General features: G+C 41.5%; 1 protein-coding gene across 1 annotated transcript in view; it reads right to left on the reverse strand.

Moving 5' to 3' along the window:
- The window catches only part of TBC1D5 (TBC1 domain family member 5), a 513,309-nt gene that overhangs the window by 277,580 nt on the left and 213,097 nt on the right, over window positions 1–22,632 (reverse strand). The window contains exon 11 of the mRNA XM_082257835.1: window positions 21,322–21,494. Coding sequence (XP_082113961.1) covers window positions 21,322–21,494 — 173 coding nt within the window. The remainder of the gene's footprint in view (window positions 1–21,321; window positions 21,495–22,632) is intronic.

Genomic DNA, 22,632 nt, shown 5'->3' on the forward strand with positions numbered 1-22,632 from the left:
TCATGAAGGTCATGGACACACTGATCCACACATCTAGGTAGTGAAGTTAACAGACGCAAAGCAAGTATATATATAGCCAAAAGGTTTTTTTTTTTAATTATATATACCCGTGTCAGTTTATATTTTGCGGTCAGTGTCCGGTTCATGGGATTTCCCTTTACTTCTTGTCCAGGACACACAATAGCACATGAAAGAAAAGTATACAAGTTAGGGGAATTCCTATATTAGGCTCCATTCACACCAATGCATTTTTTCATGATTTTTGCAGAAATACAGGACATTTTTTTAACATGGTTACCTATGGAACACATTCACATCAATGCATGTTTGTGCCTCTGTGTTTTAGGAAATGGTCAGGGACTTTTTTAAATGCAAAACTGTTTTTTCTTTTCTGGTTCAATAGACTTCAATGGAGAAGCTGCAGAAAAGCATGCATTGTGTTTTTACCGCTATTTTGCGGCGATTTGCATTTTTAACAACAAATTTTCCCCCTAAAAAAAGCATGATGAATGCAAATCCCTGTAAAATCGCAGGAAAAAACGTGGAAAGCACAGCAAAAAGCACTACAGAAATGCTCAAAAGCAACATGCATAGCTGTGAATTGAGCCTTAGATATGTGTCACTGGAACCCCACTGGAAGATTTATCCTTCAAGTCCTGTGAAAGTTGCTCTGGTGATGTTAACATTTGGAATGCCTCATCACTTTCCATACAATGACAGTGGCATTGGCCACCAGGTCAAGCAGAGGAATGGATCTTCCCAGCACGGAAATAGGCAGCAATAAAGACTAGGCAAAGGTTGTAATCCTTCCCTAGTATATCCAAAACTAAAAAACCAAACAAATAACCCCCTTTCAAAAATGCCATTTTCTATTACATAGACGGTCTTAGGTGGAAAAATATTACCTAACCCTACATTTGATGATACTGGTCCTATTTAAACTTGGACATTACAAATAAGTTTGTTTACTCCAATATATATATATATATATATACACATATATATATATATATATATATATATATATATATATATATATATATATATAGTATATGTATATACACACAACACCAATTAACCACAAGGGGATCTCTTCTCCCCTTGAAATACTGCAAATAAAGATGCCAGCTACTGAGTATATTTGTGGCGACTCCAGCAGCTGTTGTTAAATACCAGCTGGTGCAGCTGATTAAAATTACCTTCGAGTTGGTATTATAAAGACGCCTGGGCAGCATTGCTGTATTAATGGATTATTGAGTGAGCGATGAAAACCTTGGCCAGCTGATGCGTTTTATTACAGATAGGCTTTATGATGTGTAATCACTGTAATATTTTACAACAAGAGGAAACTGGGAACAGGGGAGACTAACTTGAATAATACCTTCTGTTTAGCCAGTAAAGAGAGAGTGGGGGCCATGGAGGGACTACTTTAATTCTACAAAACGGAAATTACATTTTATCCATACTGGTATAGCACTTTATCTCTCTGTTAGTAGGATTATTGTCCTACAAAAAGTACTTACAAGTTTAAGCACGGTGCTATGAGCCATGATCATGCTAGCCCAGCACACATAATTACAGATGGGTCATTTATATCTGTGCTAGGGCTTTTCAAACCTTTAAGGACTGCTTTCACTTCTTAAGGGGATGATTCATGTAGAGATGCCTTTCTGTTTTAAATAGATACAGTTAAAGGGAAACTAAAGACTCATTTTTTTTTTTAAACAAACATGTTATACTTACCTGCTCTGTGCAATGGTTTTGCACAGAGCATCCCCAATCCTCTTCTTTTTTTTTACCCCCCTGGCTGTCCTGGCTCCCCCCCCCCCCTGCTGAGTGCTCCCAATAGAAAGCCTCTTGCTATGGGGGCACTTGAGCGGGCTAGCTCCTAAACCATGCACCTGTGAATGGACATTGTGAATGGGCATTGTCTATTCACACACAGAGCAGTTTAGCCCCGCCTCTGCTTTCTCCTCATTGGCTTACTGGCTGTGATTGACAGCAGCAGGAGCCAAGGGCTCCCTCTGCTGTGTGAGACAATGAGAAGATAGACCGGAGAGAGCCACTGCTCTCATGCACATTGCTGGATCAAGATGGGGTTTAGCTAAGTATGGGTAAACCCAGAAGGTTTTTTAACCTTAATGCATTGAATGCATTAAGGTCAAAAACCTTCTGCTTTAGAACCCCTTTAAAGCTGAACTCCAGGAATTATTTTTTTTACATGCTTACATTGGGCCATCTTGGCCCCTGGGGATGCTGTATATAACTATAGTAGTCTGCATTACATACAGTGAGAGCTGTGATCTTTCAGGTTCTGTGCAGGCAACTTCCCCTCAGCACACTGAATACAAGGGGTTGCTTGCTCGGTACCACTGCAATTCACGGAACGCCTAGTATTTTTTGGAACACAAGGCGTTCTCTGATTGGACGAGGTGGAAAAAGGGGAGGTGATGTCACAATGCAGGCTGCCATTGCTGCAAATCTGCTTTAGAAACTGCTAGTTGCTTGAGACTGAATTCAATACTTTCTAACCCTTATTTGAAATAAATATACAGTATCAATAAGGTATTCTAACTTTTATCCAACTTTTCCTTGCTGCATTCTCATTTGGTTAAGTGATTCAGACAAAAGAAATGATTGAAGCTACAGAAAGCCAGGTAACAAGCATTTTAGGAAGAAAGTCATTAAAGGCAGACCCCATATATCTTCCTTATGAGAGATTTACTTTAAAGTGATACTAGAAGAACAAAAAATTATAGCCCGGCACCCAAAAATCACAAAACCTGCGCTCCTTCAATATTAAAAAAACAGATGGCATATAGGGAATCAAAAAGCAGCTGTGTGAGATAAAAGCACCAGGATGGATGCTAAAATATGTAAAAGAACCAAAAATAATCCCATAGTAGCGCTAGATGAACCAAAAAAAGGGTTGATGTGGAGAACAGCACACAAAATCAAGGATGGTGCAATGTGTAAAAATCGTCTAATAAAAGGTATGCACTGGACAATATAGAACACGGTGGAGAACTCAAGGGAGAGAAATAGACTCACAGCTGGCTCGCTGGGGGGAGCATGTCAGAAACCAGGTTAATGAAGCTGTGTGGGTGGGCCTTCCTCTGGTCCTGGCTGTAGAGATGGAAGGTGTCCACGGAAGGGAGCGCAGAGAGGGAGTCCCAAGTCACAAGATCCAAACAGAAAATGGGGAGGGAGGAGTGTGATGTGGTTGGCAACATCTTTATGACTGTTCCACAGCTTTGCGCTGGACTCGCACCAGGACGAGAGAGCCCGACGTGACGTCAGACTCTCGGAAAAAATCCAACCAAGATGAGGATTGAGCTGCAAAAAGGAAGCATGCTAAAACTGCTGGTGGACACTAGGCTCTGTGAGGGGAGCCAGCCCAAGTGAGGCTTGAGCCACAGATGGTGGCTGGCTGAGACCACTTATGGACCGCAGATCGCAGGTGCGGAGGGGGGAGAACCCAAGAGAAGCTGGCTGTAACAATCTGTTGTCCTGACAACGTGTTTCAGGCGGGGCCCTTCTTCAGGTCTTGTGATCTGTAGAGATCAGAGGTTGCTCTGTGGCTGTGCTAAGCTGAGATCTGATCTGAGAGCGGCCTGCCCGTAATCACAAAGAATGAGTCTGACCCCGAAGCATTCATTGGCTGCCAAATAGCTTGAACAACATCCAGAGTATAAAAGGCAAATTCCCTGGGATGAGCCGGCCTGGGACACAAGGACAACAGCACAATGTCCTCATTCACATGGAAATCAAAAACAACTTTTTGGAGGAATGACGGAAGTGGTCGCAGAACCACTTTATCCCTGTAAACCACCAGATGGGGAGAACGACAAGAAAATAACGCCAACTCCGACACCCTGCAAGCGGAGGTGATAGCCACCAAAAAAGCAACCTTTTGTGACAGCATAAGGAAAGGGATCTCGGTACCCAGTCGCACCAGGCCGGCGTACCAAGACCGGCAAGGCCAGTCCAGAGCCACTAGAATGACCGGAGTCTTTGTCCCCGATCCTGCGTAGAATTCGCAGAAGAAGCTGGAGTGGAGAAAAGGCGTAAATCAGATGGTACAAGCTCGATGGAGCCACCAGAGTGTCCGTGGTGTCAGGCAAAGGATCTCGCAAACTGGCCACGAATCTCGGCACCTTTCTGTTGAGCCTGGACACCAACAGAGCCACCTCAGGGGTGCCCCACGGCAGACATATCTGATGAAACATGTCCGGATTAAGGGACCATTCCCCCTGGTCCAACGCCTGACGACTGAGGTGATCCGCCTGCCAATATCCACGCTAGAAATGTGCATAGTGGACAGGGCAAGAAAAATCTGCTCACCGGACACCTCCAGGGCTGCTAACACACTCCTTGTGCCAGCCCTGGTTATTCATATAAGCCACGGCCGTGGCATTGTCCGACTGAATCCGCACCAAGATCCCCCAGAGCTGCTCTGCCCAATGGTCCTGGAAAAGCCTGATCACTCGAAGTTCCAAGACACTGATGGGCAATCTGGACTCTTCCAACCTCCAACAGCCCTAGGTAGAGTTCAGCCCCAGGACCTCTCCCAACCCGGACAGGTTGGCATCTGTCGTGACCGCTGTCTAGTACAAGAGGAGAAAGGACTTGCACTGTAGCAAGCCACCAGACCAGAGAACTCTTTGTCGGCTGACTCAGACAAATCACATTGTCCGTTGACTTGGGACACTTGTCCCATTTGACCAGAATTTCCCTTTGAAGGAGTCTCATGTAGAACTGTGCAAACGTAACCGCCTCGAAGGTGGACACCATCAGGCCCAACACTCGCAAACAATGCGAAGGGATGACCACTTGTGGGCTAACAATTGAATCGCAGAATGCAACCTCTGCAACTTTTCCAGAGGAAGGAACACTGTCTAGAGCTGAATCCAGAGTCAGCCCCAGATAATCCAATCTCCTGGTCGGAACCAGGGCAGACTTCTGAAAATTTAGAAGCCACCCGATCTCCCGCAAAGTCTGGAGAGTAATTTCCACATCGGCTGTCAGAGCCGACAGAGACTCTGCTCGCAATAGGAGGTTGTCCAGTTACCCCAGCACAGCAATCCCCAGCTGATGCAGCAATGATAAGACCGGGCCAACACTTTCATGAAGAACCGAGGAGCGGAGGCTAGACCAAAGGGTAATTGCCACAAACTGATAGTGCGCCTTTCTCACAGCGAAGCAGAGGAAATGCTGATGTCGGGTGTAAATTGGAATGTGCAGGTAGGTGTCTGACATCTAAAGAAGCCAGGGAACCCCCTTAATGCAGGGACGCCCCCACCGCCTAAAAGGACTTCATCCTGAATTACTGCACCCAAACAAAACAGGGTGGCCTTGAGGTCCAGAATCAGACAAACTTGCCCTCCTTTCTGGGAACCATGAAAGGATATGAATAAAACCCCTGAAAATGTGCCGACACTGGAACCAGGACGATCGGGCCCTGGGACAACAAGTCCTGCCCTGCCCACAACAGAGCTTGCAGGTGATCCAGGGGCAGGTGCACATTGGAAAGAAAGAACCTTTCTGGAGGACAAGAAATGGAATTCCATCTTGGAACAGGATAAAATCACCTCGTGGACCCACTGGTCGCTGACCCAGGAGGTCCACGGCCCCGGAACCAGCAAAGACATCTCCCCACTCCAGACATGGATGGGGCAAACCTTAATGCCGAAGGGGCCTTGTCAGCCTTGCCTGCTTTCTGATTGCCAGACCAAGGCCGCTAAAAACCTCTAAAAGAGGCTTTGAAGGGCTTGGAACCTTTTTCTGAGAAGCCCCACACCGCCGGCGAGGCACCTTCGCCTTCCCAGACTTGAAGGAAGGTACTCTTACCCCCCATCAGACTCCTAAGGATGTCATCCAGGGTAGTCCTAAACAGGTGCTCACCCTAAAAAGGCAAGGGGGCGGAGGCAAGATGGGTGTCCCGGGGTACAATGGCGGCTTTAGCCACCACAACTAGGGTCGCCCCATACAAGGTCCAGCTAGAAGGACACAAAGCCACTGCCTAAATTTTGGGTGACAGCGTGCCCGTAGCCTGGGCACCTGCCCCCCCCCCACCACCATGAGCATGGCAGACAAGCCAGCTCAATGCCACCCAGGAAGGGGGAAGAGAACCCCGGAGGGACCAAAAACCCCAGGGAGTACCTGCGCGTAATACCGAATCCAGGGAAGCGCGCAGGTAACACTCCTAAGACAGAAACCTCCTCGCCAAAGTGGGGAGCTGTTGGCCAGAAGGAATGCTGCGACTCAGGCTGAGACAAAAATGCCAGGACTTAGGGCCCAGCAGGAGACTAGGTCCTACTCCTGAACTAGGCAAACAAAAACTGAGTATCTCTAAGCAGGATTATCCCAGCTGAGGACGGCCCACAGGGCATAGCCAAGCTTTTGTGTTTTCTGCCTAGTCCTACTCCTGTAGAGGGCAGCATAACCTTATGGTAAAGAAAATGGAGCTGTGTCTGTCAATGAACTCAGAGAAAAACAGATTTAATTAAATGTAGGCTTAGGTCATTATGATATTATCTTACACAGGCATAAGGACTCTCTCCCACATGACAGTACTCAGGCCTTGTGATTGGCCACTCCCAGTGCTGCTTCATGGGAAGAAGGAGAATAGGTCATGTGCTCCTCCTATCTGGAAGTATTGGGTATTTCTCTTTACTTCAAGTAGATGGAGGACAGAGGGAAGGTAAGTATATGCAAAGAAGAGTGTAGGTATTTAGAGCGGAATTAAAGTGAAAACTGCAAGCTGACAGGCTCTTTATTGCAGAAGAGACATGTAATGTATCTTCTACAATAAAATAAACTGACCTGCCTGCTCACAGTCTTCAGTGGAATGTACTTACAGCTGCGGGCAGCTTAATATAAATTCCAGCAAGCACAGGAGTAATGTAATTTTGCACGGGCCAATGAGAATAGCCACAGCCGGCACCTGGAAGAAGCTGGGTAAATAATGCCAGCTCCGACAACTGATGTCGGACTATTGAAGGGAGTTAAGTATCGCGGAGTGTAGCTCTGATTTAAGATACTGCTGAATTAGCAAAGTGCCATGGCCAGATTTACACTTTCTGCACTATTACCAACTGTGTTATGCTGCTTCCTTCTTATTCCAGTCAACTGGCTAGTCTTAGTATTGCCCTAACAACATCACACATTATTGCCACACGACACTCATGAAGATTTTGGCAGCAGTCTATGTCTATAATCCTAAACATCACATGAGAATGTGCTACTGACAGTTTGCAACATAATGTTTGGGTAGCTGCATGTTGCCCTCTAGCAAACCTGCCACTCTAGGCACAGTTAGCCTTGCAGTTAGCTAGCCCTACAAAGCACAGGTTTAGTTTTAGATTATGCACTGGGTGGGATAACACAGGAGCAAAAGGTGTTTGCTGGGAATATTAAAGTGGTTCTAAACCTCAGACATGAAATCTGAACAAAGCATATCCCTCTATAGTGTGTACTTGTCTCAATCTAGAGCACAGTAATTTCTGTATAGTGTCTCCTTTCTCTGCTATAAGCATGAATCACTTCTGACAAGTTTTCCTGACACCAAGAGAAAAATGGTGACATGGGAGGGCACAGCTTGTGATTGACAGGCTCAGCTCAGCTCCTGGTTGCTCTGTGAAGGGGGTGTGTCCCTTCCCTCCAATCAGCTCTCAGAGCTCTACCCACCAATGAAACTTCTGCTCTCTGCCCCCTGCTTTTCAGAGCTGAGAGATCCTGTGTAAATTTGGCACTTTGAATGGGTGTAAGGGAAAGACAGCTGTAGATAAAGAGGTACAACTTATGTTGGAGGATTTGTTTCATCTTTGTTTATCACCTGAGGCCAGTCACTTCACTGGGTATATGTAAGGGTTTACAACCACTTTAGGGGCCAGTTCACACAACTAGTGGGTACAATTAGTCTCTGTCTTCCAATATTTCTTAAGGAATGCAGCAATAAGAAATCCCTGACCTATTATCTTAGACTTTTCCTAATCATTTCAGAGTTCCACCCATCTTGCTCTCCCAATCCCTATGCATTACATGAATGAATAATCCAACAGTAAAAGGTGAGACCCTTGTAGATAGCAGCAACTCTTCGGCCAAGAGAATTAAAATATATATACACCTCAATGCTAAAACACCTGACACATAGTGAGAACATCAGGTGACTACATTGACAGCATTAAGGAATAAAGTCTAAAATGCCCATTTTGGGTGCACTGACCCTTTAACTTGACCAGAAATCTTCTTTAAATTCCTAATTATACAGCCTGAAAGTGCCAGACAATGATTCTTTTACTGGGGCTGATACATCATTATTACATTTGAGGTCAATCGTTTTTAGGCCATGATCCAAAGGATATATTCAAACACATTAAAGTTATTTGCTGTCTAACAATTCAGACTGGAGGTCGCCTGGTCACAGGAAGCATTATTCTTCAGAACTAAGCTCATTAATAAAATCAAATGATCAATGAATTTTTATAAAGAGGCAATTGCTTTTTTTAACTTACCTAGGTATATAGGTTGCACAATGCTTAGAAAAATTCAGAAACTTTGTACGGCACTTAAAATGGCACATATACAAATCTGTGGGAGCCATTTCCAATGTGCCTACATTTTTTCCCCAAGATTTCAGTACAGGTCAAGGTATACTAAAATTGAGGAAAAAAGGTAAAATATTTTAGCTTAGATATGACAGCCACATTCATTTTATTTTATTTTTTCCAGTCCTGGTCACTGAACTGAAATCTCACCAATGTCATCTGCATTTGCAGCTACTGTATGTTATGTGAGAGGGGGTAGTGTTTGTAATCCAAATAAGGAGAGCAGCCCAGCGTTACAGCACTGCTCCCCCATAGGTACAGTGCAGTCAATTTTCGTTGTCCAGCATCATCTAACCCTTTCCACTCCAGCCTTACTGTCTCTAGCCCACAACTTTTATGGAGGTTCAGCAATACATGCAATCATGGTTGCAACCATACTGTTTTTTTATCGGCAGGTACGAGTACTGATACTTTCGGTCAAGCACTCGCCGATACAGAGTACCTATACTTTACGGTGCGATTTGCATCAATACAAAATAACTGGGTATAAATCGCACTGCAAAGAAACACATGTGATTTGAACAGGAATGCAGTGCGATTCCCTCCACCGTATCTGTGTGTATGTGTGTGTGTGCGTATATATTGAAAGGGAAAAGTACCATCTAGTGGGCAGTTTATTAAAAATGTTAGAACTCACATTAATACATATCTGGTCATATGCAAAATCTGCATAGGTGTCCCGGTCCTGCCAACGACAGAAAATCACAGCCGCTGGAGGAGAAGTTCTGGTACCCCCGTGGGTATAGGGTGGAAGTGATGGGACCGCCTAAACATCTCCTTCAGCGGCCGTGATTTTCTATCTGTGCAGATTTAGCATTTGAGCTGTACGTAATGTGAGTGCTAACATTTTTAATAAACTGCTGAACTAGATGGCGCTTTTCCCTTTCTATACACACACACAGGAGCGGAGGGGGAAATCGCATGCAACACGGACAGGAATAGCACCACATTCCTGTTCAAATCGCATGCTATTATTTGCAGCGTGATATACGCCCATTCATTTTGTATTGAAGCAAATTGCACCGCAAAGTATTGGTTTTGGTATCGGGAGCATTTTCAAGAGTACGAGTGAAAATTATTGATATCGGCACCGATACCGGTATCCGTGCATCCCTACATGCGATTGTTACCTATAGCGGTCTACATACAAAACCAGTCTTCCTTAGAACACCCGACCCTCTAGACTGACATCCACTCAACAAAGCATTCTGATATTTGCTTAACTCCTCCCGAAAGTCAGCCCACTACTTGCATTGGGGCTAAGGACTCAGGAGGAGTACTAAAGATGGCCATAGACGAGTCCGTTTTTTTTTGTTCAACCAGAGGGTTGAACGAAAAAAAAAAAACTGACCTGATTCCCCACCATCAGAATACACAGATATTTTGATTGGAATTTTTACTAGCAGGGTGGTTGTTCAGAAGTGGATTGGTAGATCTACTTCTGTACAACTACAGTGCTCATACATTGAAACTGATTGAAATTCAGCCGATCCCTGCTGAACCAGACCAATTTCAAACCATTTATAGGTAGCTGAGGCCTCTTGCACACTGCAGCTTGAAAAAGCTCAGTACAGCTTTTTTTTCTACAGAGCTCAAATACAGCCAATTAATTGTAATGTGCCTATGCACACAGGCACGTAAACATGCGCGAAAGCTGTGCATTCTTCAGTAAGAAAAATCTGCCTTTTTTGGTCAGTAATTTAGGCCCCATGTGCGCAAATTCTCATTTACATATTGTGCAGAACAAGAAGGCGAGAATAAGTTTTCGTCCATTTGAGTGAACGCATATATGCGAAAATGCGTGTAACTACGCGCAAATACATAAAAAAAAAAGTCTGAAAAAGCAGATGCTCCAACAGGAGTATCATGGGCAGAAGGCCCAAGGCAGGGTGCTGTGATGTTTTCAGAAAACTATGTACAGCACCCTGTCCCACCAGAGATGGACTGCCTGCATTGCACAGAAAAGCACAAAGACCCAGCGATGACATCACTAGATCTAAAATAAGGTATGTAATGAAAATAGGAAGGTTTATTTAAACCTGATAAGAAGGTTAATCTTCAGCTTTAACATTGTATGGCTTTTCCTTCTGGGTTAGTTACAATAAACTATTAAAAACATTATCAGTGCTGCAACTAGCTTCTGATGAGCATGTGCCAGTCCTAATCAGCTGTTCAAGATATAACTGATCCTTACCAAGTCCACACGATTTCCTATCCTTTGGGCCCTGACAAAAGAGGCAAGGATTAGCCCCCCAAATGTGCTGACTTTATGTACAGTTTTTTTACTTTAGAATTTGTATCTGGGCTACAGCATCAAGGCATAAAGCATCAACTCCACATTTAACTCTCCTGTTAGAGCACAAGGTGTGGAAATTCTTTGGCATATAGAAGCTGCCAGGCCAGTGCTCACACACCCTACATCCATAGTATCCCACCACCTTGAAGTGGGAATAAGAAAATATTAAAGAATTCAGCAATATCTATACACTTTATTTATGCTTTCAACGTTGGAAGCTTCCACTTTAGGACAGTGATTTATCTGTGATCATAACAAACCACTAAACCCACAATAATATTCCTGTGCTTGCAAACAAATTGCAAACCTTAGTGAAAAAAAAACAAATGCAATAAAAAGTTCAACCAAACAAAAAAAGTGTTCTATTCTTGTGCTAGGTATAAGTTAATACATCACATAAGAGACACACTAAAAGTGCATTAAACATATGATGAACTCATCCTAAATTGACATATCTGTGCAAATAAAGTCCATCTAAAATGTGCAAAAAAATATGTTATAAAACAATATATATATATATATATATATATATATATATATATATATATATAGTGCAAAAAGGTACTCAGATTTTCTAAACTTCAATAGTCCCTCTATCTTTGCCACGAAGGAATAATGATAATGTGCACCACCGAAGAAAGAGTGTTCCCAAAAGGAATCACCACAAGTGATTAAATGAGCTCATAGATAGACTCCATGGAGGTAGTTATAGTGCAGAGGAAAATTCACATAATATAGTATTTTACAAAAATTTTAATAAAATTATAAAACCACACATACAATTTTGAAGGAATTATACAACATATGTTACAAACAACCAGCAGGTCTAAGCGGTCAGGCCGACTTGCAGAATAACGTAACATGTGAGGCCCCTCCCAACGCGTACTTTTCTCTGTAACCAGCGTCGTCTCAGGATATGAGGCTAACATATTGTCCATTTTCTCCCTGTCTAAAACAGTACTCAACCTGCAGCTTCTTGGAGTGACCTTTTTGCTGAATTTTTAATCTCTTGTTCCATCACTACTGTATAGGGAAAACTGCTTGCTCATCACGTTTTTGTTATATTTCACAGTACAGCATAGCATGTTACATATGTGCCATATATATATATATATATATATATATATATATATATATGTGTCTTTCTCTTTTGTTTATACATTTTTTATATTTATTTTTCTTCTATGTTGTCACATATTTCATTCTGGCTGTAAAAAATGTAATAAAAAAGAGAAATACGCAGCTTTTACCATCTACATCAAAATGCGTCTGTGAATAAAAGAATTAAGATTGCAGAAAAAAAGTAAATACCATATATCAGAATGCTTCAAATATATATATATATATATATATATATATATATATATATATATATATATATATATATATATATATATATAAAACAAAAAAGAAGCAGTAGTTTAGAGACCCACAGTATATGTCCACATTGAGCCACGGAACCATTCTCAAACATCTGTATTTTCATTTCAAATGTTTTGCCATATCAGCAAAAGATGTAACCTGCAGTGAAAATAAAATCTCTACAAATTGTAAATAAATTAAAAAAAAGCTACTTCTGTATGTCTGCCCATGTGGACAAAGTAAAATTTCTGCAACCTCTAATTTAAAAGAAAGGAATCAGGCACTCTCTCTAATAACTCATTGTACATTCCAGGCATACTGCAGAGTCATATAACAAGAGATGGTAAACTATTGCTGATTCCAATCAAATTCAAGATTGGCTATTAATTTGATTGAAGCATTAAATCAGGAGTAGTCTGTAAAATACACAAATTAGGGCTGAATTATATACTATTCTTTTTGGATAATTACATGTATTTTTTGTAAGTTCATATTTTGTAAATTATTTAAATTGTAGAGTGCACTCTGCCTAGAGCAAAGAGATTATAATTAAAATGAGGTTTATTTGCATACCAGGGAAAAATGTGTCTATCCTATACATATTGTACTTACAGGTAACCACTGTTTATTTTATTAAAATGAAAAAAAAAAAAAAACCCAAGGGCTCTGACTTCTTCAGGGAAACAACTCAAAATAGCTGTAGCAGCAAATAAATAATTTTTAATTAACCTCTTCATTGTTACTCATTTTATCCATTTATATTGAAACTTCCCCACCTACACAATACCCCTCCTTTAGAGTCAGTCCACCAAAAACAAATGTCTCCACTTTAGACTAAGTACCCAATACACATATACACTGATCAGCCATTGTATTATCACCGTCCACATTTTGCTGCCAAGACAGCCCTGGCCCATCGAGGCATGGACTCCACTAGACCTCTGAAGATATACTGTGGAATTTAGCACCAATCCGTCAGCAGCAGATAATTTAAAGTGTTTGCTATCCCAACACCTCATATTCCTGATAGGTGTCTGCTGTAACTTGTATGAAAAAGTATTCTGTTCTCTTTGTATTGCTTCATTCATGTGAAATTCCTGGTGTTCCTGCCAGTCCCTCAGCAAACCAAACTAAGCAGGAGAGCACACTGTGGTCAGTTCTCTAGCTATGCCGGAAACTCAGCCTGCTCTCCTCCAATGATCAGACTTGTCCTGACACTCCCCCACTGCACAACCATTCACTGGGAAGCTCGGTGCTGCTGCTTCTCCTCCTACCAGCTCTTATGCAGCTGAGAACAAAGGGAATATGATCACTTATAAAAAAAAAAGGGGAAAAAGTTATTTATGTTTTTTATATGTGTACAAAAATGTTTTGACTTTCATTTCTATTTTAAACTGAATGGATTGTTTTACAAGGTGATCGTTTATAATCACTTTAAGTCCTGTAAACTGTAAGTTGGGACCTCCATGGATCAGACTTGTTTATCCAGCACATCTCACAGATGGCAGATTGGATTGAGATCTGGAGAAGTTAACTCGTTGAAGACACCTTCCTTTGCTCCATTTCTGATGCTTACGTGCCCATTGTAGGAACATTTTTAGCAATTTGAGCTACAGTATCTCATTTATTGGATTGGACTACAGGGACTAGCCTTCGCTCCAGATTTGCATCTACTAGCCTTGGCCGCCCATGATCCTGTCGCTGGTTTGCCACTTTTCCTTCCTTGGATTACTTTTGGTAGGTCCTGCCAAACGGCAGACTAGGAACACCCCACAGGAGCTGCAGTTTTGAGGATACTTTGATCCAGTTGTATAGCCATTACAATTTAGCCCTTGTCAAAGTTGGGCAAATCCGTACACTTGCCCATTTTTTTCTGTTTTCAACACAACTTCAGGGACATGATGTTTATTTGCTGCTTAATATATCCCACCCACTTTCAGATGCCATTTTAATAAAAATGAATGCTATTCACTTTTTCTTGCCAGTGCTCATAATGTTATAGCTGGTTGGTGTAAAGCCAGGCACTGACCCAATCTATAGCTAAAACTTAACATATAGGCAGCATGACCGCTTAACACAACAATACACACACTCCAATCAGAGCAGCGGGAAACAGTAACTCAAAAAATCCCCTTTAGCCTGCTAGTAAAACCTTTATTATTGTGTGAAAATAAAACAGACCAGTGATCTCACAAGTATATCACTGTATGTATATGAGTAAAAATGTCTGACAAATATTTACAGTGGATATAAAAAGTCTACATACCCCTGTTAAAATGTCAGGTTTCTGTCATGTAATAAAATGAGACAAAGATAAATCATTTCAGAACTTTTTCCACCTTGTGACCTATAAACTGCACAACTGTTAAACAACAAACTGAAATCTTTTAGGTGGAGGGAAGTAAAAATAAAAATTTAAATAATATGGTTGCATAGATGTGCACACCCTTAAACAAATACTTTGTTGAAGCACCTCTCGATTTTATTACAACACTCAGTCTTTTTGGGGTGTGAGTCTATCAGCATGGCACATCTTGATTTGGAAATATTTGCCCACTCCAAATCTGTCAGATTAAAAGGACATCTCCTGAGCACAGCCCTCTTCAGATCACCCCACAGATTTTCAATCGGATTCAGGTCTGGTCTCTAGGTGGGCTATTCCAAAACTTTAATGTTCTTCTGGTGAAGCCATTCCTTTGTTGATTTGGATGTATGCTTTGGGTCGTTGTCATTCTGAAAGATGAAGTTAATCTTCACATTCAGCTTTCTAGAAGATGCCTGAAGATGTTGTGCCAATATTGACTGGTATTGGAAACTGTTCATAATTCCCTCTACCTTGACTAAGGCCCCTGTTCCAGCTGAAGAAAAACAGCCCCAAAGCAAGATGCTGCCAACACCATGCTACACTGTGGGTATGGTGTTCTTTTGGTGATATGCAGTGTTATTTTTGCGAAAAACATATGTTATAGAATTATGGCCGAAAAGCTTTGGTTTTATCAGACCATAACACACTTTCCCACATGCTTTTGGGAGACCTCAGATGTGTTTTTGCAAAATGTAGCTGGGCTTGGATGTTTTTCTTCGTAAGAAAAGGCTTCCGTCTTGCCACTCTACCCCATAGCCCAGACATGTGAAGAATACGGGAGATTGTTGTCACATGTACCACACAGCCAGTATGTTTCAGATATGTTGCTGTAGGCCTCTTTGCAGCCTCCCTGACCAGTTTTCTTCTTGTCTGTTCATCAATTTTGGAGGGATGTCCAGTACTTGGTAATGTCACTGTTGTGCCATATTTTGTCCACTTGATAATGACTGATTTCACTGTGTTCCATGGTATACCTAATGCCTTGGAATTATTGTGTACCCTTCTCCTGACTGATACATTTTAACAATGAGATCCCTCTAATACTTTGGAATCTCTTTGCGGACCGTGGCTTTTGCTGAAGGATGTGACTAAGAAAATGTCAGGAAAGGCCTACTAGAACTTTATTTGGGATTTATTTAGAGGCATTTTAAATGATGGCAGGTGCATATTGACTCCTATTTAACATGAGTTTGGATGTAATTGCTTAATTCTGAACACAGCTACATCCCCAGTTATAGGAGGGTGTGCACACTTATGCAACAACATTATTTTCTTTTTTTATTTTGACCCCAGCCCCCCCCCCCAAAAAAAAAAAAATAAGATTTCAGTCTGCCTTTCAATTGAGTTGTACAGTTTATAGGTCACATTAAAGGTGGGAAAAATTCAAAAATTATTTATCTTTGTCTCATTTTTTTACATCACAGAAACCTGACATTTTAACAGGGTTGTATATATCTATCTATCTATATGTTTTTTTCTGATTTAATTCTCAGATGTACTGTATAAAAAAAGAATATGTTTGACCTAGAAAAATACATCAAGTTTGTTGTGGAGCGCTTCCATAAGGGGTGGTGACTCTGTTAGATGGCACTAATATTGCAGGTTCCTGCTGCGACAGGCTGTCCCTTCTCGTCAGGAACCATTCTGTGCATTACACCTATTCTGTCCATAGCCAGTGGGGCTATTTTCCTATCCTACAAGCTGCAGGCACGCCCAAATGACACCACAGATCTAACAAGATTTCAGTATGCAATTGGATTGCTGTCCACCAAGGATGGCTTCCTGTAACCCATAGCAGAAGACAATTAGTCATCAATTGGCTCCTGCCAGCCTGTAGAAACAGCACATTGTCACCATTAACCTGCAGGATATACTGCAGCCTCCACCTGCCTAGATGCTGATCAGCTTCTAAGAATATTACCTTGGCTGTCTCTGACTGAAAATGCTTTTAGAGTCACTAACCTGGAACACACATGCAGATTAGATCAGAGTGAAGTAAAAACATCTGATCTGCATTCTTGTTCTGGGTCTATGGCTCAAAAACCATTAAAAACTTTCAGATCACCATAACAACCAGGCAACTAGCATTTTTAAAGGCAAAGCAAGCAACGCTGGCCTTAATCGTCTCTCAATATAAGTGTCATTTATGTTAATGCCAACCCCTGGGTTATTTCAGATTATGAAAGCAGCTGGCTTATCCCTAGATTTCTATAGGAACCCAGCCTTTTTGTCTCTTTCATGCAGTTCCCAGCTCTGCCACCATCTGCTTTGAAGTACCCACCTTCAACTCACTGCTAAGATAAGGTTCAATTGTGAACACAGTGAAAGCATTTAAACCCTCTTGCATTTGGCTGAATTGCTAAAATAGCTGTGCACTGAAATACCCAGTTTTTGTTTTTTAAACTGAAAGTGGTTTAAGTATTAACAACTGATAAGTATTTATTTGTTACATTTTTTAGCAAGGTTAAGTGGTTCTTTAAAGCTAAAGTTTTTCTAAAGACTCAAGGCTTTTTTTTTTTTTTTTGTATCTTAATGCATTCTCTGCATTAAGGGAAAAAACCTACTGTACCACAGGATCCCCCCAGCCTCCCTTATACCTACCTGAGCCCGAGCCCGATCCCGATCCAGCACTGTGCACAAGCACTGCGGGTCTCTTTGATCTCCCTCAGTGCAGGGCAGTTAGATAGCAGCGGGGGCCATTGAAACTTGCTGCTGTCATTTAAATCCTGTGATGAGGGAGAAGGGGGCAGGGCCAAGCTGTGCTGTCTGGGTCTATAGATGCAGACAGGGCAGCTCAGGATCAAATGAGTGCCCCCCCTAGGGAGCCACTCCCTAGGAGGGTACTTGCTGAAGGGAAGAAGCCAGGAGCGCCGGCAGAGGACCCCAGAAGAAGAGAGTCGAGGCTGCTCTGTTTAAAACCATTGCACAGAGCAGGTAAGTATAACATGTTTATTAATTAAAAAAACAAATATAAAATCAAGATTTACAATCACTTTTAATCTGCTTATATTTTGAATTCCCAAGCTCCTCATTTTCCCCTCATCAATATGCTATCAGTATGTTTAAATAAAACCTTTCCTTTTTCACTGCACACCTTATTTAAGACCCACTGGGAGATGTCATTGGCTGGGTTTGTATGCAATGCAGAAAGATCATGGCTTGTAAGATCACACACATAGTATTCTAAAAAGCATCAAATTTGCCTGCTTTGGTACTCCTTATTCCTAATGCAAGGAGTGGGCTGGCTTTTGGGAGAAATGATGGAAATATTGAAAGGATTTGCTGGGTTGATGTCAGTTCAGAGGACCAGGCTTTCTTTGCATGCAGACCACCCTAGGCAACGCACACTTTTGACTATGGGTCTCCATGATTGAAAAACAAATGAAATCCAATGAATGAAAAGGGTGGGCCAGGGACACTAAGGCTGGGGAGGTAAGGACTAAATGATAATGATCTGCTGAAAATAGGCAGTCTTTATAAGGCTTTCTGCAGCCTCTAATCTTAAATTCTATTGAAATAGTGTGAACCCATGCCACCTTCAGAGTCATGTGGTTAAATAAAGTTGAGAAAATCAGACATTTGCAAGACCTTTTTCTTTCTTCTCAAAACAAATCTGCAACACGTGGTTCTATTGCACTGCCTTTCTCAGATGAGGGCAAGGTTCTAATGCATGACACCCACTTATTCCTATTGCCCCCCTCCCCGTTGCACACCCAATGGGAACCTGCTTTCCCACCACTTTCCTCTCTGGTATCCCCCTCACCTATGCCCTCCCCCTCTTAAACCTCTACAGTCCCCCTCACCTTTACCAGCTCCCTAAACCCCTGTTCTCTCCTTTAATCATTCTCCTCTATCCTGCTGTACCTTTACCCTTGACCCACACTAGGCCCACTCTCTATCCCATCCCAAATCCCCATGTCTGTCAGACCCATATTAGACAGCACTTCCCATACACCCTTTGCTCCCTCCTCCCCATCCCCAATTTGAAAGCCAAGCCTGTGAGCAATTGTGATCCTGACCCTACCATGACATAGCGGCCCTCTGCTGGTAGACATTCCATCTCTCTTTCTTACTTACAAAATACAATTATTACAGATCCAGGAACCACAGAAGGTATGTTTAGGATTGTTATGGTACCATGTTTTCTGAATCTCTCAAATAAATGGTATTATGGTAAAAGGCTAGTATTTTTGATACCCATGAATACAGTATGTATACCAGAATTGTATTATAACCTTGCATTGTGCAACATTCTTGGTCTTAGTAAATAAATCATTTGAGAAAAAAAAAAAAAAAACGCAAGCACAATACCTAGATGGCTTAACGAGCAGTAGAAGAATGTAAAACTTTCAAAAGGTTTATGCAATCTCCTTGCAGAAATGAAGCAGCTCTTACATTTGCATTAGGTCCACACCATTAATAGCAGACTTAATATTTTTTCCAATAATATCCATTAAGGAGCACTGAGGACCTAGTAATAAATCATACTGGCATATAACCTGGGCAGGGTAGATTATTTTAAAGTAGGGATATCTATGACTATTACAGGCACGCCAAACATTCTCCTTTACTTTTTTTGCCAATATTAGTGAATAAAACATCTATCAATAAAACAGAAGAATAGAACAGAAGGTTTTCTGTAGCTTCTAAAGACTAAATGGTTAATGTCTGAAATAAGAATTCTGTCTGAGCTGGGAGGTAGGCTGATATGTAAATTAGCGGATCCCCTGAATCAGACAGGAAAAATAATTGCCTTTGCTTACCAAGTTTTAAAGTGGACCAAGTGACAGATATATTGCTAAAATGGTATTAAACCCAAAACCAAAAATTAAATGCACTAATACCGAAAGTATTGGGACGCCTGCCTTTACACGCACATGAACTTTAATGGCATTCCAGTCCATAGGGTTCAATGTAGGGTGGTTAGCCTACCCTTTGCAGCTATAACAACTTCATCTCTTCTGTGAAGACTGTCCACAAGGATTAGGTGTGTGTCTATGGGAATGTTTGACCATTCTTCCAGAAGTGTATTTGAGGCCAGGCACTGATGTGGACGAGAAGACCTGGCTCGCAGTCTGTGCTCTAAATCATCCCAAAGGTGTTCTATTGGGTTGAGGTCAGGACTCTGTGCAGGTCAGTCAAGCTCCTTCACCCCAAACTTGCTAATCCATGTCTTTATGGACCTGATCATGGACACGGACTAAAAGCAGTATGTAAAAAAAAATACACACATATATATATATATATATATATATATATATATATTGTATATATCAATAGGTCAGTGGACACGGCAGTTGACAGATCACAGCTACACGCAAGGCATTTCCTGGGAGGACATCATATGACGTCCACCCGGAACAACGAAAGTCCTGCCCTGCTGTCATTTTGCAATAGGCCAGGCAGGAAGTAGTTAACTACACAATACATTTTGGATCCAACCAAGTAGGTCCTTGCACTGCATAGTTGCTGGAAAATCTAATAGTAAATTTACAGTCAGACTGTATCATGTTATGTGCGTTTTGGTTCTGCTAGCTGTTGGAAAGAGGAAAGAGCTATCAAAGTGCCAGATCTAGTGACTATGCAGCTGTCCAGTTGAGGCACCACTCTACCTCTTAAATGTTGAGGGACAAATCTGACAGAAGGCAGCTATACCTTCTGGCTAACTACTTGGTTGCTTTTTGGATTATCTGGGTCTACTTATTACTGAATACGAGACAGAGTAAGGAATTAGGGTGTCTTAAGATATCAGAGTATATTCACCAAGTCCAGCAATTCCTACTGATCAGAATATCTTCACATCTATGTAGCTGCTCCCCAACTTTAGCAGGTATTTTTCAGGAGGAAGAACTGATTGCCTTGGTTGCATTTTCCGGAAACTGCCAACTAATTTTTTTCAAGCAACATGGAAAGCTATAGATCCATGTTAATTTTTGCACACTTGTACTGCGATCTTTTATTAGAAGGATCAATCAGTGGATGAGCAATGTCTACAACTGGTTAACTGTACGTTGCAGTTACCTATCAGGTTTGGAGTCTTTGGCTAGTAATAAATCTGTGCTACCTGTGTGGATATAAATGCTGGGTTATTTTCATGACATTTACTAGAACTGAAAAAGTTGCTTGGATTGGCTATGAAATGTCTTCAGCATAGAACATACAAAACAAATCCAGTTGAATGTGACTAACTACGACAAGCTATAATAAATATCTTCCAATCATAAAGCAGCATAAGAGTTTTACCAGGATTGTAAGCTGTAATTTCACATGTGATATTCAGTGCATAAAGTTGGTGATATCTACCAATGAGATAGGAGCACCCGAGCGGTCTTTTATCAGTCCACCATTCACTGTAAATGAGAGAGGGATTGGTTGTACTCTTCCTGTTGTTTCAGCCAGTGTCCCTGCTTCACACAGATGCTGTTCCTGGCCTAGACACAGGTATTGGGAATTCAGCCAGATGCTGGTATGGAGGGGTTTCTCCATATTGACAACAGTAAGCAAATGTATTTTACTTTTGGGTCGGGAGCAGCAAATTGGGGGTGATCGTAGTTATTAAATTTAGGTAAACTTTAGGATTTTTTTTTTTTCAAAGATTTCGGTAACTAGATTATAATTTTTTTTTGCTACAATTACTGCACACACATAGTTACAATTTATAACTGCAGTCTATGTTTTCATGTACTCACAATCCGTAAATCTGAGGAGCAATTTCCAGTCTGTTGAGGTGCATAAATAGTTCTATGTCATGTTTCTTCAGCAGGTAGTCTTGAACATTGTTGACCTTTGTCACAATAGCAATAGAAGGCCCAATGTCTTGAGGTCTTGCAAATGGTAAAGCCGAGATCTTTGCATCTTTTTCCTGCAAAGTAAAAAAAAATATAAGTCTAAATTTTAGGAATAATGATTTACATTCTGTGAATGTATGAAGAATTCAAACTGAATCAAACTCCAGTTGAATATACAGATTTAAAATGTATTCTTGCTTTTTTTTTTTGGAAATCCTAAATATAATTTGAAAAACCTGATCCTCTGTCAAGGGCCAAGGCTTGAGTTGGCTTGAGGTTTGTGAGAGGAGTGCCCCAGCTCACCTAGGCACAGCCTCATTGGGAGAGACAGTTATGGTCTCTGGCACACTCACTATGAATGATATCTTGATCAGTACCCTCAAGCAATATTGACATTGAGATAGTGTTTTATAAAAACGTAACATGGACCTTCATTCTAAAAACAGACTTTTGCTTCCTGCAACTCCCTTAGAAATATAAAATATTTTTAAATTTTCTTTAAAAAAAATGGTGTGTCCTGCTCCTGCATCCTCTTGGTATACCGGTATCTCATATCTAAGGAGGCTGATGGAGCAGGGACACATGGCAGCTGGCAGACAGAACTAGAGGTGTGTAAAGGGGGTGACTGCAAGAAACCAAAGAGACAGCTGGCTCTTGAAGATGTAGAAAGGGAAGATGGCGTTGGACGTGGCCAGTGGCAGAGGATCGCAGCAGGACAACGCTGGATTGGTCTATTCTTTCAGAAGAAAACCTTCACACCAGGTAAGAGTGGTTTAAAGAAAAAGTAAACGGGATTACCGTAAGTTCATCTTTAGGCTGACAATAGGGCATATGTCTAAAGACACCATAAAAAGGTCACCCCCTTTTTTTTGTTTTTTTCAGATAAGAAGTATACAAACTATATGAGGATGTAGGTGTCATCTTAAAGTATGCTTTGGAACAACAACACACTTCTATAAACTGAGTTTTATACTTTTGTTCATAGATTCCTATCCTTGCAACTTCAGTATCAGCACTGAGATCCATATAGCGAAAAATTGGATTTTTGACTTACCGTAAAGTCCTTTTCTCTTAGGTTCATTGACAGACGCAGTCTCTGATGCATATCAGTAGGGTTATACTGCCCCCTACAGGAGTAGGGCACTAGGCAGAAAAAAAGATCTGGCTATGCCTATGGGCATCCACCAGCGCCTTATCTTGAGCGGCAGTGGA

This window comes from Pelophylax lessonae (assembly GCF_965119305.1).
Source record: "Pelophylax lessonae genome assembly, chromosome: 5".
NCBI lineage: Eukaryota > Metazoa > Chordata > Amphibia > Anura > Ranidae > Pelophylax > Pelophylax lessonae.